This window comes from Nelumbo nucifera, chromosome 2, assembly GCF_055504915.1.
Source record: "Nelumbo nucifera cultivar China Antique chromosome 2, China Antique-T2T, whole genome shotgun sequence".
Lineage (NCBI taxonomy): Eukaryota > Viridiplantae > Streptophyta > Magnoliopsida > Proteales > Nelumbonaceae > Nelumbo > Nelumbo nucifera.
In genome coordinates this window covers 69,716,489-69,736,356 of record NC_142650.1, presented here as the reverse complement: position 1 = coordinate 69,736,356, position 19,868 = coordinate 69,716,489, and the positions used below count along the sequence as shown (strand labels likewise).

The window sequence follows — 19,868 nt, the reverse complement described above, 5'->3', positions numbered from 1 at the left end:
TTAACCCATTGAGCCAAAATGGTTTAATTTCTTACCACCACCAAGATGAAAACACTATTTTTTCCTAGGTAGATTTTAAAAGTATAAGTTTTTATGTTATTGGAATTATTAATTTATTATGTATGGATTTAATTAATATAAATTAATGATGAGAAGAAACAAAAATGTTTTAAATATATGATTTAATGAAGGTGATTGTAAGAAGATTCCTTAAATGTTGGATTTAATGAGAGGTAATTGAATGCATTGAATCATAAAATTACATATTTTCAACTCATTTAATATCAATAACTGATTACCCTATTTGCCCTCAATTTTTATCAATAAATTTAAATATGGAGGGGAAACTTTTGTCCTTAAAAATTTCAGAAATATTCTTGAGGTTATTCGTGCTTTTTTAAGTAATATAGATGTGTATTTCTATATGTAATTAGGGGTGGCAATTGGGTGGGTTTGGGTGGGTTGGGTTTGGGTTGAGCTTCAACCCAACCCATTTGACCCGTCAATCCATTAATGACCCATTTATGAAAAATTAAATGGGTTGGGTTCAACCCAAACCCACCATAACCCAACCCAACCCACCCATCCCATAAATTTTTTTATTCAATAAATGAGACACAAATTCTAGAAAATGCAAAAAATAACATAAATTACAGAAAAGTAAATATTGTAAAAATTTATAAAATAACCCAAAAATGAAGAAAAATAACATAAATTACAAAAAAAATAAAGAAATACATGGAAAAATAACATAAATTACAAAAAGAAACAAAGAAATACACGAAAAAATAACATAAATTACAAAAAAACAAAGAAATACACGGAAAAATAACATAAATTATGAAAATAACCAAAAAATTAACATAAATTACTCCAAAAAATGAAGAGGAAATTTCACCTCCACTTCAATGTCCAAATCCCTCCAGCTTGTTTCCAGATTTAAGAGTTGGGAATAATCCTGGGATTAAAAGAATATTTTAAAATTTAAGTAGGAAAACCTCAACTAAAAAGCCCAAATGTGAAAAACCAACTGAAGCACAAAAGGAAGCCTAGAGAAATCCTAATTTCAGCAAAATATGTAGAAGTGAAGAATGAATTTTTGTCCAGAAAAAAAATATCAAAATAAAATGTATAGAAAGAAAAACAAGTAGAAAAGGAATGAAATGCTCTAACCTCGCCAAAATCCTCTGCTTATATACAAGTAGGGGTGAGCATTCGGTTTATTCGGTTAAAAACCGAACCGAATAAACAAAAATTTAAAAAACCAAAATAAAAAATAAAAACGAGCCGAAACTTCATTATAGGAAAATCAAAATAACCAAAACCAAAATTTTCGGTTCGGTTTTTTGGTTATTTTGGTTAAAAACTGAATTTAATTAATATATATATATATATATATAATATTATATTTTATAACCTATAAGATATATATTATTATAATATATAACATGAAATTGAATTTCATTATAATACATTATATATAATATATTAATATATAAATATATAGCATATTATATATTAACTATTATATATCGTATATTATATACTACATATTATATAATAAATTTCAGTTAATTCAGTTTTTTTGGTTAACCAAATTTCTAACTTCGAAAACCGAAACCGAAAATCGAAATTCCTAAAAACTGAATTAACCGAACCAAATTACACAAAAATCGAACCAAAACTGAAATTTTTGGTTCGGTATTTCGGTTTTAACCGAATAATACTCACCCCTATATATAAGTGATAAATGAACAGTTGCAACGAGTTTGAGAGTTGCGAATGGCTTACTAGTAGTTTCCCCACCAGTATCAGATTTTTAGCAGGAACTGCAACTTTAAGAAACAACTCTATCATCATAAGAATTTGAGAGTTGTGAATGGCTTACTTGTACTTAATCCAAACTTCACTGGCAAATTAGTAAAACCTCCATCTTCTGCAACTTAAGGCAAGAACGCTGATACTGTTCACATCACCATAAGAATCAACGATGCACTCTAATGTCGACTCCACCGCTACAAAGAATGTCGGTCTTGGCATAGAGAGAGAGAGAAAGTCATGGAAAACAAGAGTAAAGCTTTTTCCAAATCAAAAAGAATAGTAGCCTTATTGGATGCCCTGTTGGATGCCCATCCCCAACCCATTAAAAATATTTTTATTTGGTTGACCCACCTACTAAAGAACCAGGATTAAAAAATGGGTGGGTTGGGCGGGTTGGGTTGTAAATTGCCACCCCTATATGCAATTAATTATGTATATGTGGGGGCATCAATTCATTCATGAATGCTTATATGGCTTAGAACACCTAGACAAAGTTTATGATGCATCTAGAATAGAGAGGCATGCATTTTAGAACTCTACAAATCTTTTGAGAGTGTGAGGCTTTATGGATAAAATTCAAAATATCACAATTAAGAAGTCTCTTGTAATTTTTCATATAACTATTGGCCACAATAAATGAAACCATATGATGACCAGTAGGTTCCAACATTCAAAGATTACCATTAGTTACTACTTTAGGAGAACTTATAAGGCCATATGTAGACTTGAAAGAAAATTGATTTGTCCACCATCATTTAAAGAGGTGCATCCTCACATCAGTCACTTAGAGAAATATTTTTAACTATTTTTTTTAATGTGTTATATATATGCATTGACATTATGTGTGTCTAAGTAAGATTGTATTTGTGCAATTGATGATACCCATATAAGTGCATGGGTTTCCACCTGGAAGAGAAAAAACCATATAACGGAAAGAAGTCACGATGTGTTCATTTGATATATAGTTCACTTTTGTTTACGTGGGATGGGAATGATTTGCACATGAGTTTAGGGTATTTATAGAAGTTGTGTCCCATTCCCACCTAGAATTCCCCCATCATCCTCCAAGTAATACTATATAATTTGTTTATTTGGTTAGAAATAATTTTAAAACCAATCTAAAGGTGATGGTTGACTTACATTTTATGTAGAAAAATACTATGTTGTGGATAGTGGATTTTTAACTGTGCTTAGATATGTAATCCCTTATGTTGGTGAGCGAGATACACTTAAATGACTTTAGAGGACACCGAAAGTTTAGATCAAATAAGGAGTTGATAATTACAAGCATTCAACATTAAGGAATATCATGGAGATGTATTTTGGTATACTAGAAGGGAATGCCATCATTTGATATACAAATGCAATATCAGGGATAGTATAAAAGATCAGGTGTGGGAGTAGTACTAGTCTTTCGAGTTTGATGTTGTAGTATGGTGGACTTTTATTAGATACTTGTATGTCTTTGATGTTTGTTTCCAAATTGGACATCATGTTTGAATATACACTAGACATTGTTGTGATATTATAATTTTATGCATCGTTAGTCCTTTCTTATGCATTATTTATAGCCAATATATGTTATAATACAATGAATCTGATACAAGAATGACCAGTCACGTATGTACATCCATTTATTATGGCAAGAACAAATGTCAATTATGGACATTGGTTTTTTCGTTGCCCAAAATGGGAGAACCATGCCAATTCCTTGTTTTGGGTAGATGAAATTAACGAGAATGATGCCAATCAGATGCCATGTGTTGACACAAATTTCATGTATAATTCCAAATACAAGAAAAATGAAGACATTCAAATAAATTGATTTTTTAGGTTTATGAAATAAATCTGATACACACTCATTATATTTGAATTTTCTTATAAAAGAGATAACACTTCTTATTCTCTCTTGATGATGCACTTCTTACAACTTAAAAAATTGTATTTGAATTGAAGCTGAGTATCGGATGACGTGCTCCCATACTTTAGACAACAATAGAGATTACTTCCTTTAATTGGGATTGGAAAGTTTGATCAAAAGAAGGATTCTACTAGACTTCAAATGTGTTGTGGCTTTGCTCTTTAGAAGATGGTGTATGTGTTTTCTTCTTCTTAAGAACCTTCTTACTTCACTTAGTTTTTCTCTTTGACCAAAAGTATCATATTCTTCTTGATGTGAACCCCTATTTATAGATTTCTTAATTTAATCTCTTAGTCACCTTGATTAGTTCTTCTCACCCTTCTTAGATAGTTAAAGGTTTGTAATCATTGCAATTCTTGGAGAGAATAATTTATCATCTATTATTCTCTCTTCAATCATTGACAATTTTCCATCTATAGGAAGATATGCCTCAATTGACTAGAGATTTGATTGGCTTTAGTTACCTTTTATAAAGAAGAAAATTCACAATTTGCCATTTATGGAGCGAATGATTTTGTCAATTATTCTCTCTTTAATCAATGACAAGATTTCCATCTTTAGGATTTGAGATGGGCTCTACTTGGATTATTTTCATAAACCACTAAGACTTGTAATTCACATTTGAATTTGACTTTGACTTCATAGTGGGTCCCACATGAACTCGTCCATTATGCTAATGGATTTGCAAACATGAAACCTAAATATTAAGACCCATGTACATATTTAAGAGTATGAGATAGGGTCCAAATACAAGGACCCCCATTGAGGCCCACGAGCAAATTTGAGTTTATGGGAGGTAGACCTAGAAGCTCATGCAAATTTTAATGTCTAGAGAATGTATAGATTATACACTTCGTTACCAACACATGGATCATTATGTAACCAGAACCCATACTCATTTACGTAAAGCAGATAATAACTTATTGGCCTGTTGTGGATGCAATATATTCTGCATCACTCTCTTAATATAGGTTGCTCCAATGGCTTTAATATATGTTTAAATCATAGTTGTGATACTATTTTAGAGATATGGGTAAACACGTACTCAATATGGATTACTAATGGGGAACCAAGAGTTAAGATTTTAAACTTGGAAGAAACTATTTGTACTAGACTTGTAAATTTACATGTATCCTACTAACCTAGTACGTATGTGCATTCTAGGACATGCACTAATAAAATCAAGTTAGAGATTGATTCATGAAAGGATTTTTGTGCCACTGTTATTACTTGTATCTCTCATATGCAAAGTTCTTTTAGGTTGTGTTTGGTTTGAAAGAAAATGTAAGGGAAGGTAGGGAAATCTATACAAACCTGTATAGGTTTCCCTACCTTTCCCTTCAAACCAAACCCAACTTCAGTTATTACACCTTAGGAGTTTCATGGCTAGTTGTAGGATCATGATCAGTTAGTTCATTTGATATGCCATGAAAATGGTTGTTGAAGATCTATAGCTATGAGACTCTATATGTTGGGTATTTCTGAGTAATTTTATGGTTTTAAGAATCTTCAATAAGGAATTTAGAGAAAGTCTTATTACCAAGAAGTAAATCAGGATTTTGGTCAAGAATCCTAGTTGGACTAGGACTTTGGCAAAGAAGTCCTACTAAGGTTAGGATTCCTATATATAAGTTTATTGATGACACTAGGATGAGTATGGAAGAATCCTAGTTGAATTGGAACCCTTATTGTCTTGATTGCCTTGAAAGAGTTTTAAAGTAAAAACTGAGTTTCAAGTAATTTTTCAATTAGAGCAGAACTCTTGTTCAAATTCCATTTGATGGTGATAGGTAGAGATAGTGACTCTTTATATGGTGATAGATAAAAGAATTCCTAGTAATTTCGCAATTTTATGTTGCATGTTAGGGGCCAATGTGATAATTCCTAAAACTTAAGGTTGGACCTCTTTACAGTTTAAGGAAAATTTTCTAATCCTAATCATAAATTAGAGAAAGGTTAAAAGATTCATATCCAAAAACCCTAATAAGATCTCACACCTTCTTAGAACTCTGCTTCTCATAATATATAAGATATTTAGAGAGCTTAGAATGCATGGTATGATCAACCTTAGAGGAGAAATTAAACCAATGCTTCTAGAATCGAGTGTCGAAAGGTCACAAGTAAAGAGAGTAGTGTGACTTTCATTGTTGAAATTGATTTAACCAATTGGATTGACATTGTTTGTTGGATTTTCCGCTAAAGAATTTTAATTTGGGCATTGAACTTAAAGCTCTACATGTCGAAATAATTAAGATACTCCATGGTAATCTCTGATTTATAATGAACTGAATTAGTTTTCTTTCTTGTAATTTCACTTTCATCTCCCCTTTTACCTATACTTAAAGAATGGTTCTCTAATCTCTAGGACCTTTGTTTAGACTCTCTAAGACATCATATAAATTCAAGATACCTATCAGAACTCATGTAATAAGAAGACTTCCTGGTGATGCAAGATTGAAGCTAAAGAGAAGGTTGCAAAAGATCAAAAAAAAAAAGAAAAAGACTTCAAAGCATGGACAATGGAGAATCTACAATCATCTTTAGGTAGCTCCTAATTTCAATTAATTAGTTGGTCTTGATCTCATTGAAGTGATGCCATTGGGTAGTGCATTAGCATTTAGGTTAATATTAGTAGACAAGTTATGCATATAGAAGGAATAGTAGTAATTGAGAATGCTAGATTAAGAATGGGGGCGGGCCATGGCTAGCTGTTGGAATGCTCCATAGTGACTTATGTGACCAAGGTTCAAATCTTGAAAACAACTTCTTTGTATGTGTAGTGGTAAGGCTGTGTACATCTATCCCTCCCCAAACCCTACATTGGTTGGGAGCCTTGTGCATTGAGTTGCCCTTTTGTTGTTACTTCAGTGTAGTCAAATTGATTAGAATTTTTGCATATTTTATTTAGTATCCATAGATCAGTATTCTAGTCCATATATTTTTGTCTTCCAATTCATTTTAGCATATTACCCTTTTTATGAAATTCATTTAACTTTTAAAGTAAGTTGATAAATAGCTAATAGTTAGTGTTTTTTAAGAAGCAATTAGTTTTTAGGGTGTATTGTTCTAATTAATTTCTCCTTAAAATTTATAATAGTTAAATACTTTTTTCAATCATTTTATTCTTAAATCTACATTCATTTAGGCTTAGTTTTGGAAAAATGCAAATACAAATATGTACAGTGCAAAACCTTATAATTGGTATTTCTAAACCTTGTATTTGCATTGTAACCAAATTGAGCCTTAGTAGATAAATCACAATAATTAGAATTAGTTTCCTTTGCTTGTTTTATGCTAAGCATTGTTAGATCATCTCCCAACTCTAATTTTTAGATAGGGTCATTCTTGTCAAATTCAATTTCCACTTTAGATTACATGTTTGTTAGAGCCACTTTTTATATTATGTCTCATTATTTTCAGAATTGATTAATTCATCAATGGATTCTTTTTCTCTCTTTGGTTTTTTGTCTTGATTGCTTGTTAACATTTTAACTTGTGCAGTTATTTTCTAAATAAAAACAAAACGAAAACTATTTTAATTTTTAATTTGAGAATTCATCTTTTTTTTTTTAACTCCAAACAAAAATTTTATTGATTTTCAAGAAAAAACCTAGGAGGGGGTTGAGTATGCCAGTACCACAATTTCTAAGGGAGGGAGTTGAGAGTTCAACTAAGTAGAGGCTGGTTTCATATGAGGCATGTATGGGGTGCTAATACCTTTTCACAACATACCTTAACCCCTTGACTAAAATTCCATGATTTACATTGGGTGAGTGACCAAAAACTAGTTTTTTAGTTACACCAACTTTTTCCTCAGTTATTTATTTATTTTGTAAAAATTTAGGTGATTACTATATATATATATATTTATTGCTTATATATAACAAGAAATAATAAGAAAGTAGCTCTGGATTTTGAACACAACTCACCCTACCCTTGAATGCAGAGAGGGTAGGATTGTGTAGGGTCTTGTATTTTCATGTATGAAGAGGGTCTGGATTCTCTAAATCCAACTTGCTACAGGTTTTTGGGGCGAATATGGGTTGGGAGATTTAGGAAAATAGGTAGGTCTAAAATTTACAAAACCTTTCCTAAACTTATCTATGGAAGAAGAAGAAGAAGGAAGAAGGTGGTTTGTGAGAGGTTAAAGCTTATCAATCCAATGATATTATAGTTTATTGTGATTTTACCATAATACCCCCATTTACACGTGAATGAGGTCGCACATGTATTCGGTTTTCTAGATCAGTGCTTGGGAACAATGCCTTTCTCTGTTCTGTGTTCTTGAGAAATGACGGAAACCTTATTTCATAGGAACAGATTTTCCTATTCCACAGGAAAGTCCGGAATGGACTATTAATTTGGCCCAAGGTATACAGCTTTCCCATTTAACTTAATAATAGTCATTTGTACTCCAATGAATTCATATTGCATTAAATCCACGAGATTTAGCCACACCACTCCTGGATATATCCATTATGCTTTCAAACAGTCCCGACAAATTTAGCAGTAATAGTCAAGTGAAAGAATACCATTCTTTTCAGCAAAGGTTTTTAAAACCGAATCGGTCAGGGGTCCTGTTTTCGAGTCAAATGGTTCGGCTCATTCTGACAAATAATTTAAAAAAAATTAAAAAAAATAAAAAACGGTGAAAATTATTGAACGATTCAACCACTCGAGTCAACGATTTATTGACCAAATCAACGTTTTTTTATAAAAATCCAATTTTAAGAAAAAACCAGTTCCCCATTTTTCCATTCCGGTCCAATTTTGAAAACAATTGTTTCAGCATACAATATACCATTCAACACATCAACCTATCCACCAATAACACAAACCCTTTTTGGAACTGCTTTGATGCAATGTGAATTGTATCTGAGCTACGGGAAAGAAAATAAATAATTAAAATAGAAAAAGAGGGAAGTAGAGAGAAGAGAGAGAAATGTTCTCCTCTAGAGTCAGATTTATTTGTTGTTTATTAATGAGACCACTCTACCATTGTTAATATGAAATAGCTGGAGGTAGCAATTTGTGTTATTGTGATGTCGTGTCAAGGTTGGGGTATTTGGATATATGGATCGACACGAACACGAAATGATTAATTAGTCGTGTCAAATTTTCAATCACGAATGCAACTTGTCGATTATATGTATAACAAACATGTTTAATTCTATAGTAAATGGCATGCATAATTCAAATTAACACAAAATCAACATAATTAACTTGTTTAAATTAAACAATAAATAGATTTAAATAGTAAAACAAACATTCAATACTCCATTATCTAAACAAATTCATAAAAACTATTCAATTTCAGATTATAGGAATTTTTTAGATAAGCAAGTCAATTCGAAATTGACATGCTTATCAATCATATTAATGAACACAATTAGGCTTCGTTCACTTTTCGGTAAATTATTTACTCAGGTAAATGTAATTACTTGGATAAGTTTTTCCTGGGAAACACTTATCCAGATAAGTGCATTTATCCATGTTTTTTTCTTTCCTAAGTAAATAAGGCAATGGCCATTTTAATCATAAAAATTCATTAGTAAAAAGGGCATTTTTGTCCCATTCAAGTATTGGCAATTTTCCCCCTATGTGGGAAAGTTATTTACCCATTTAGGAGATGGGTATCACTTTCCTAGTTTAGTGGTACATAGTAAAATAAACTTTCCCTGGTCCTCACATAAAACTGAAAAAAGAACATGTGAATCTTGGTCAATGAAAACCAAAATCCCATTAACCAACTTTCCCCCCTCTCAAAATCCAAAAAAAGAACACCCCATGCCCCCTTAAGGTAAACCCAGACCCACTAGCTTTTGTCATATTTTAGTTGTATTCATGCGTTATGTCAAATATTATTATTAGTCTAAAGAACGGCCACTTTAGTATACTAACAAACTCGTAATATTCTGATAAACATAATGTTAAATAAAATGACTCTACTACTAGGGGTGATCATTTTCAACCAAGCCCATAAAGTCAAGCCTAGCCCAAGCCTCCATCAGGCTTATAAATTCTAGGGTTATGATTAGGCCCAATTCTTCAGGCCTAGTCCAACCTGCACATCTATATAAATATTATAATATGACACCTATAATATAATACACATTATATATAATATTTTATATTATATAATGCCTAAAACAAATTTTATGCACATAATATATGACATATAATATAATATTATACACATTTAATATTTTATACATAAAAGCTATATGCCTGAACTGCATGGCCTGGCCTGTTCTGGCCCTTGGTAGTCAAAATTGTGTTTAGTTAAGATTCTTCTCCAAAACTATCTGAAGAGTTGGGTTGTTTTATTTTTATTTTTAAATGTTATACTCACTAGTCTCTAAAATATTGTAAACACCAAGATAGACATTTCATAATATGCTTCAGAGACAATTGGATACATTGTAAAGCTCAAAATAAATTCCAAAAGAATTATCATTAACACTAAATATAACTTATAGATGATTATAAATAAGCCATATACATATAAGAAGCATATACTTTAATGATTTATATGAAGTGTGAACAACACATTTGGTAAAAGTCCAAACGCGATGGAAGAACTAATATATGCATTTATTTATTTTAGTTCTCAAAAAATTCAATATAATTTACATTAATAATCATATATATATCTATATACATAAAGAGAGAGAGAAAGAGATTTTAATAATCAACTTTTAACATTCACTCATGACAAGCATTTGCTAAGAAAATAAATTAAAAGTTAAAATCAATAATCCATGTAATAATCATTTACCAAAAAAAGAAAAAAGAATCTATGCAACATGACAATTAATTGGAGCATGGTGTAGTGATGAACACAGTTCGAAGTATCAACACGTATCGGCTGATACGTATTGGGAGCACCCTGATATGAGCTTTCAGATGGTGTATGGTGTATTGTGGTTCTGACTGATTCAGAGAGTAGAGGAGCCTTAAACTGGCCCCCCTGAACCGGTTTTGAAAAAAAAAATATAAAAAAAAAAGGTCCCATACTGCCCGATACACCTCTACCGACATATCAGGAGTATCAATATTTAGAGCCTTGGTCATGAATTTGTTATATTTCAACCTAAGAGATCAAAGTTCGAGTCTTCTTACTTACTTGATAATGGATTTATTATATTTCAACTTAGGGGAATTTAATAACAATTTGATTGCTTTTTCCTTTTTGGTGAGCCAATTTCTAATTGCTTGGCTTAAGGGAGCAATATAGTCAACAAGCTTCATAACTCTTTCCTTTCTAGTAAAAAGATAGGCCCTATTACATTACTGGCATAAAATATTTAGATACATCACCCCCTGTTTCCAATATTGTTTCACACCTATTTAAACTTGATAGGTGTCCCTAAATTCAAACACATATTGTACCATACATGGCTCTTGCCTCCTTTTATGGTCTTATTAGTCTTTCTCTCTCTCTCTATATAAATATAAAAGCTCCCAAACTCATTATGACACCACACAGGCGCATTCATCATCACTCTTATTCATCTTTTCAACTTTTTTCAGAAATTGGTCCTTCTCCTTCCTTAACTCCGTCAACTCCTGGACAAGATTTCTGACTTCCCCGGCCGATTTTTGTCTGTCCATTTGTGCTTGTTTTATTGCTTTGGATAGTGCAACTTTTTCTTGTTTCAGTTCTTCTTGAAGCTGAGAAATTGTATCCTCGAACTTCTTCTCCAGCTGCATTATAAAGATAATTGTGAACAGGTGACATCCGGGGAAACTAACACAACCAAATGTGGGCAGATTACAATAAGATAAAAGGAACCACCTGATTAAATAAACTTTGGTTTGAAACAGACTAGCCAGTGGTAAAACTATGACTCAAGTTATCATTCCACTTTGTGTCATGTCGAAGTCTTACAATATTGAGATAAGATGGAATTTCTGCATGAAGGCCAGACTACACTTGACGCGAGGTTTTGAGCCTCGACTCGTGAAGCATGAGGGAAGGCAGATCAATATAAGACTCTTTACCAACAACCATGAATTAATTAGAGGTAAGTGTTGGGTGACATTCTTAGTTCAAAGTGGCACCCTACCTATATCTATATTATACAAACAATATTCCAGAGAGAGGTCCAAAAGAAGAAAGGAATCGTGGTGGTAGCAAATTCCAGTTTCCATTCTCCTTATTAATAAAAATGCTACTCCTTTTGAGTAAAAGGGTACATAGGGGGTGCAATTTGGCCTTCATCTGGTTATTGGGTTAAGATCAATTCTCCCCCAACTCAGTCAGTCAACCGATGTAGGTAATGACATAGATGCTTTTGTGATGGCTCATGAATATAGAGAGTACATGCGTAATAAGTAGCTGATGATGTTTTTGTCAAGGTTTGGGAGAATGAAGAACAATTTATCTCATGAAATTTATTTGCACTATAAATGCATGAGAGTGCAAATGAAGAAAGTGCCTGGTTAAAATATGTCAGAATTTACACTCAAATCATTTGGACTGTCATAGTTTTGCATCGGTTGTATTTGGTTGCAATGCAATTTTATTTCCACAAGTACAAATGCATGGGAGTGCAAATGAAAAGAATGTAAATTTTGGCTTAATTTTATTTTTGGCTTTACTTTATTCTGTTTCACGTTTTATTTTATTTCATTTTTACTGCGATCAGATAAAGTAAGGTAAATTTTGAAATAAAAATAAATCATAATTTGCACCAAAACCATTTGCACTACTGTGATTTCACATTTTCGCATCAGGGCAAATAAATTTGCATCGCAACCAAACACAGCCATCAGTACAAATTTGTTTGCATTGCAACCAAACACAGCCTTAGGCTCAGTTTGGAAGGAATACAAATAGAAATATGTACAGTACAAATACATACAAAATATAAGGTTTTGCGCTCTACATATTTGTATTTGTATTCCTTCCAAATGGAGCCTTAGAGAATAAATACCTATTATCACTTGAATAGGCGGCAGGATTCTCTGCAAGCGTGCAAAACTCTACACACACTTTGAAAGCATGGGATTCTAGCCGCACATTAGGCTCAGTTTGGAAGGAATGCAAATATAAATATGTACAATACAAATACATACAAAATAATAAAAAATGTAAGGCTTTGCACTACAATTTTGTATTTATACTTCTTCCAAACTGAGCCTTAGGAACAACTCCCCATGAATTTAACAAACATATACGGGAGATATTCCTAATTTGTGACTGGATGCTATGATCATAATAGAGGTTTTTTCTTGCTAGAAATCTAGGCTCTCTGAATAGGTATTTTTCTTCACCACCAATCAATCACGCCTGGTTGGTGTTGATGTTTCATTGAATGGCCTGTGTTGTTTCATGACAAGACAAAATGGAAGTCTTTCATGGAAAGTCTACTTCCCCTCTATGACTTCTATAATTATTAATGGTATTTTCATTATTTAATTATTTTCCTGTAATATTCTAATTATCTGCAAACCAATGAAGACTAAAGGATCAAAGATATGTACCATTTCAGTCACTTGTTTGAGTTGTTCCTCATATCCCTTCTGCATCTTCTCTTGCATCATTGATATCTCCTTTTCAGTTTTCCCTTTGGACGCAATTTCAAATTGCTTATGTTGCGAGGCAATTTCTTTCTGTCAAACAAACATTGCTTGCATAGTTGCATTATACAACTTTCATAGAATAACAATCAATTTCACAAATTAGGGCATTTCCATTTCATGTATAAATGCCACAACATCAGTACTACACAGGTGTTTTTTTGAGTTTAATAGTTAATTTTCTGTTTGGTTTTGAGTTAAAATCATAGTTTTCAAAACCGGACAAGAAAAATTGGGAACTAGTCACCTGACCGGTTCTGTTTTTCCCCAAAACCGTTGATTTTGGTCAGCAAACTGCTGAACCGGCCAGTTAACTGTTCGAATGGTTTTGACCGTTTTTCAATTTTTTTTATTTTTTTATTTTTTTATTTTTTTTGTTAGAACGAGCCGACCGTCTGGGTTTGACCCGATAACTGGACCCCTGACCGGTTCGGTCGTCGGGTGGGCTTTAAAAACCATGGTTAAAACAGTCATAAAACACTGCATAGAAATCTGTGCAAAGGATGTTTCAAGAAAGATCAATTTGATGTTTCTTGCTCCGAAAGGAAGAGTCTAATAGTTGTGGTGTTGATATAGATGCAAGAACATACATTTCTCATCAAAGTACAGGTAAGGGTGTCAATGGACCAGTTTTGGATTGGACCCAGTTCAGCCCAAAATCAATTTGGAAGGATTGGATGGACCGATAAGACATATTGGATTGAACCAATCTGGTCCAAAATATTTATTAGATTGGATTGGACCTGGTCTATCCGTAACAAATTTATATTGGATTGGGTTGGATTAAGCCAATATCTAGTCCATTGATATAAAATAACAATATATGTGTCAATGGACTGGCTTTGGGTTGAAACCAATTTCTATCAAAATGAATTTGAATAGATTGGACAGTCCAGACATTAAATTGGACCGGTCCAAATTGGTCCAATACATTCATTGGATTGGATTGTACCTGGTCCATTTATAAAAGACTCACATTGGACTGGATCAAATTGGACCAAATCCAGTCCAACTGGCACCCCTAAGTATAGGATTCAAATGCAGTCAGTGGTGGTTTTGGTGCTTCAAGTATAAATTGTGTTTGAACCCAAAGCATTGAGGGTTGCTACATCAATACCAAGCATAACCCTAATCCTTACCTGTAATTTAATAAAAAGTTCATTTGTATATGGCTGTCCTCCATTATCCTTAATGACCTTGTCTACAAGGGAAATCAATTTGCAAACTTGCAGTTCCCGCTTATTTGGATCATTAGTCTTGTTATCAAAAAGTGCCACTCGATTATTACATTGTTGAAGAATTTCCTGCATCAATTCAACAAACAATGAACATTTCGATATATTCAAATTAATATATTGTAATATTCTTCTTCCTCATTGTTGTGGTTGACATGTGTAAGAACATTTCTTTTAAGTTGATGATGATTGTAAAGGAGAACACAATTTGAGAATAAAGATATATAGATAGATAGATAGAGATAGATAGAGAGAGAGAAAGAGAATAATGGTATTTACACCAAAATATAAAAAGAAAACTCATTCCCAAAAAGGAGAATAAGATAGATACGGGTGCTCACGGTTCGGTTAATTGAACCATGGGCTTTTTTTTTAATCGAATCGGTACTACCGGTTTTTGGAAAATCGGTAACCGAAATCAACCGGTTAACCAGCTAATCAGTTCGGTTAACCGTCAGTTTGGTTTGTTAGTTTGTTGGTTTTTTTAATTTTTACAATATATATTATAAAAATATGTATAAAATACTATATTCTAAATAATAAATAATATATCATATATTATAAATATATATTTATATATAATGCATATTTATTAATTTATAATATATAAAAAATATAATATATATAATATACATAAATATATAGAAAATATATAGAAATATATGTATATCAGTCGATTCGGTTAACCGTCGGTTTTCTATATTGGTTAACCAAAACCAAACCAACCAATTTGATTTCAAAGTAAATGACTAGGGTGCAAGTCTCTTAACTTATATATGTTTTTTAAAATACATGCATAATAAAGTAATGTGTACAATAAATCGTCATTAATTAATACAAGTTAAGAATTTGATTTATATTAATTAAGTAATAAAGGAAAATAAGAGATTATGGGTTCAAATCGTATTAAATAATGCATTTTAAAATTTCAATTGGTTAAGGACCTGGGCGGTTTCATGAAACCTAGATCAGTTCACTGGTTTACTGATTAAACCGGTTGACCAATCAGTTTTCACCAGTTTTTTAACAAAAGCAGTTATTGGGGTAAAGCCGAATTAACCAAGGTCCCAAGTCACGATTCAACCGGTCCAACCGGTCGTTTCGGTCTGGTTTTTTAGCTTTTCCGCACATACACACCCACATATATTGATTCTAGATGTTAAGCATTACCTGCAAAGGCTTGGGACATTCATCCAAATATTCCTTGAGTCCCTCATCAGTGTCATCATCTAACATATCACCACCAGTAAAAACAATAATCACGTAATCTGTAATTGTATGTCCAAAGAGACCTTTTATGACTCGAACTGCAGCTTCTTCCTCTACTGTAAAACGGCTATTAATGGAAAAGACGAAAAGCATTGCATGGATCCCATTCTTTGCAAGATCAATACACTTAACAATCTCTTTTTCAATAATTTGAGCCCCAAGCGCAAAATCAAACATTCCTGCAAACACTTGTCAGTGTTAGGGTTCGAGTTTGAAAGGCAGCATAGATTACGTATATGTCTGGCATCGATGTTGCAGATGCAACATCGTTTTCTCAGAAAATGGTGCTACTGATATAGGTGGGTTAGAAGTACTGTTTTCTGAGAAAACGGTGCCTTTTTTATATTTGAAATCGTTACTGTCAGGTAGGACGTTTCCTGGATCAACAACTTTTTTTGTTTGATAGGCACCAATGCTCCACGAAATGTTTTCTGCACTGTTACCTATTATCCAGTGCCACATCACTGCCTTATTGGCAACAACGAGCTGCAGCTAGTTCCAGGAAACGTCAAATTTGGCATTGCTCCAAGCCATGCTTCCCGATTTCCAAGGCATGGCTTGGAGTACCGTTTTCTATAGAAAAATGGTTCCAAACAAATGGCTATTTCCGGGAACACCATTTTTTCCGATGTAACACTGATGTAGCGCCGTTTTCTAGAGCAACAGCAACGATTCCAAACAGACGCTAAGAATGTGAAATGAGTAAATTAATTAAACAACTACTAATCACTCCAATTAATCCTATTAGCAACTAAATTAAAGCAGAGTAGAAAATGACTAATCAACCAAAGTAGCTCCACCAGGTGTGTCAATGACATTCACAGTGCGGCCATCTTGAAGAACAGATGTGTTCATCTGAGTAGTCTTTGTAACTGAATTAGAACTTCGTTTCGATCTGAAGGCATTCTTTTTAAGAATGCAATTGCCAGTTGCACTTTTTCCATTACCAGTACGCCCAAGTAAAACTATGGTAATATTGTTGGGTGAGGCGGCCATTATGGAGATATATACAAAATTATCTGCAAAAAACAGTAGAAAAATGAATTCAATGTACGTAAAAACTAGCTAATATGGAGTTTTAGCAAATGCATGCTTTAATTAAATTTCAATGAATTCTATGTACATCACCCTTTATACTAGAATTCAGTTGGACTAGAAGATGATATTAAACTCTAAATAAATAAAGAATACAGCTGTAGTCTTTGAATTAATTAGAATATAAAGTGTGATATATATTTTGGTAGGCACCGACCTCTATGTCAATAGAAGAGGACCAAGTATTCTTCCATGACATATATAGATTGTGTTTGAATTGGTGTAAATTAAGAATGATGTAAGCATTTACATCAGTTTGGTTTTATCCGTGTTTGAAAAGAGTGTGTAATAATGATTGACATAAAACTCTACTCCAGTTTAGTTTTTCGTGTGTTTGGATGGAGTGGAGTTTTACATTGTAAATCAATATAAAATCTCATTATATATAAAGTTTTGCATCGATTATCGATGTAGTATATGTAAAACTTTATACCGATTGCATCGCATTTTTCAAAAAAATATAATGGTCACTTATAACAGTTTAGTGTAAAAATTTATTGGTATACTTTTACACTGATGATGCTTTACACTAATTCCAAACACAGACATAAACTCTCAACAAGCAATGCAAACGATGCAATCAAAAGTCTACAACCATCAGACCTCTAAATAGGGATTCAATGGCAAAGAAGAAGAAGAAACAAAGAAACAAAGAAATAGAGAAACTTTCAGCATCATAAAGGAAAATTCATCATCTTGGCTTAAGCATAAGAGAAATAACAAACCTGATGACTGTAAGTTGAGAAACTATGCAATGATTTTCAGGAAGGATGGAAGACTTTAATTTAGAAATGAGAGGGTTGTGTTAATTGATTTAAATGTTTAGACATGATTCAAATTTATAAGGGGTAGTGGATGTTCACTCAGGCGTGACTGGAGTATTGATTCCATTGCATTATTATTTGGATGCTAACTGCTAGACTCTATATTTGGATGAGGATAAGAATCAACTTTTTTTTTTTCTGATGGCATATATTCGATGGAAAAGTTAGGGTTGCAATGGATTGAATTTAAATGCGATTTGTTTAGTCGGATTGGATATCCATTTAGCCATGATATTGGAATAGAGTTCGACTATGATATGGAAAAGATATGATATCTGAAAAGCATTTGACCAATAAATTGGAATTATAAAGGTAAAAGCCAATTAGGTGTTATTTATCAAAATTCATGGGTGGGGGCTTTGATTGGTCAAAGCTCTTTTCATACCATATCTTTTCTGCATCATAGATTTTCCCATTGAAATATCCATCTATCTATTTATATATATTTCAGAGAAGTACAAATAGGCCTAATGCAGATTTCTGATTTTCACTGCAGAGCTATAAACATTCAAAATGTCAAAAATTCCGTGCTGGCACCCACCCCAACTGTAATTTAGGCCTAAAAATTCTGACCCTGGGCTGTGAAACGTCATTCTCCCTATGGGAAAATCCAAAACTTGATTAAACCACTCTGCCTCTAAAGAGATGAAGAATTAACATTAATTCAGTGAATTCAAAAAATTTATGATAATTAAATGCAATTAATAATAAACAGTAAATTTATGATTGGTAATTCAATGCAGTAAACTAACAGTAAATTAATTAACAGTAAAAATCAGAAATACAATGATTTTGAATGCAGTGGTTTTAATTAATAGTAAAATCTCCGATAACTAAATATGGTAAATTAACAATAAATTAATTAATAGTAAAATTGGAAGTAAAATGATTGGAAATTTAATTTATTTATTGTTAATCTATACTATAATTCACATTAATTTTGGAATTTTTTGATAAGTAAATGCATTAAATTGAAGTTAGAATTACTGTTAAATTAATTATTCAACGATCAAAATACTGTTAAATCTCAATAGTACTTTTAAATTAAATTCATTACTACAATTACTAAAAAACATTAATTCACTAAATTTCTGTTAAACTAATTAACATTAGCTAAATTAATATTTAGTAAAATCAGATAATTAAATGTTGAGGATGTGGGCTCCATGATCGAAGAGGCCAACCCATAAGTAGAATCTGATAATCAAATGATGAGTAATAGGTCCCGTGAGCCAACCCGCCGACCCAACATTCTCAATTTTATCAATCAGTATACGTTAGTTAACATTAAGGTCATTTATTAGAACAACCTTTATTGTTTTGCAGATTTACTTAAATCAGTCTTATATTACTATAACACCCCCCTTATAGTTTGCAACTTATTTAGTTAATTGTCCTTTAAAAACTATTTATTTTGCTAGTAACATGATACATAAATCAAGTGGAAAATGTTTAAGGGCATAGATTTATGGTTGTTTATTTCAAAAGTACCTTTAACATTTTTTGGTATAAAAAACAAATACTGACCAAATAGAGAAAATAGAGCTGTTGTTTATGTTTTATTAGGGGCAAAATGGGCATTTTTGTTTTTCTGTTTCTTTTGATTAAATTTACGGAAAAGTATGAACAGGCTTAATGCAGATTTCTGATTTCCATTGTAGAGCTATAAACATTCAAAATGTCAACAACCCACACTCTATGCACCAACGCCCGCCTGTGAATTGGCATCAATTCCGAGCTGACACCTATCCCAACAATAGTTTGGGCCTATAAATTCTGACCTTGGGCTTAAATTTATTTGAATGGATGTTAGTGTTAAAACTGTTATTTTTCACTTTCATCTAATGAAATGTCGATTAAGTAAGTTGATTGCAAACTATAGAGGATGTTTTAGTAAAACACAAACTATAGGGTAAGTTTTAGTAAATTCATGAAACCATAGGGGGTGTTTTAGTAAATGACCCTAACATTAACTACATTTACCGATTGTAAGTGCATTTTGTTTACCACGACTACAATAGAACAGAAGGCGCTAAACCGATGCTGCGAAGACACCTGTGACGAGTTCACAACTCGTCATAGATTTGCAATGAACTCAGATCTTGCACAAACTTGTAA

The 19,868-nt window shown here is 32.4% G+C and overlaps 1 protein-coding gene across 2 annotated transcripts; it reads right to left on the bottom strand.

Annotated features, from left to right (window-relative positions):
• Positions 1-10,976: 10,976 nt before the first annotated feature.
• On the bottom strand, positions 10,977-17,788 carry LOC104601476 (immune-associated nucleotide-binding protein 9-like). 2 transcript variants are annotated; one of them, XM_010264820.3, is made up of 6 exons: positions 17,652-17,788; positions 16,632-16,850; positions 15,733-16,010; positions 14,467-14,631; positions 13,232-13,360; positions 10,977-11,449 (listed from the first exon to the last, which is right to left on the bottom strand). In XM_010264820.3, the coding sequence occupies exons 2-6, from the start codon at positions 16,825-16,827 to the stop codon at positions 11,216-11,218; spliced, it is 1,002 nt and encodes a 333-aa protein (XP_010263122.1). In that variant the 5' UTR covers positions 16,828-16,850; positions 17,652-17,788; the 3' UTR covers positions 10,977-11,215. The 2 variants fall into 2 exon arrangements, with proteins under 2 accessions (XP_010263122.1, XP_010263123.1); XM_010264821.3 differs by lacking the exon at positions 17,652-17,788 and having other exon boundaries at positions 16,618-16,756.
• Between the last annotated feature and the right edge of the window lie 2,080 nt (positions 17,789-19,868).

Bases quoted from the DNA above. Each gene is read 5' to 3' on its own strand.
- LOC104601476 (XM_010264820.3), bottom strand. From the start codon at position 16,827: ATGGCCGCCTCACCCAACAATATTACCATAGTTTTACTTGGGCGTACT. The intron at 16,011-16,631 runs GTGGAGCTACTT...AAGTGTTTGCAG, and splicing joins GAATGTCATTGACACACCTG to GAATGTTTGATTTTGCGCTT. The intron at 14,632-15,732 runs GTAATGCTTAAC...GAATTGATGCAG, and splicing joins AATGTCCCAAGCCTTTGCAG to GAAATTCTTCAACAATGTAA.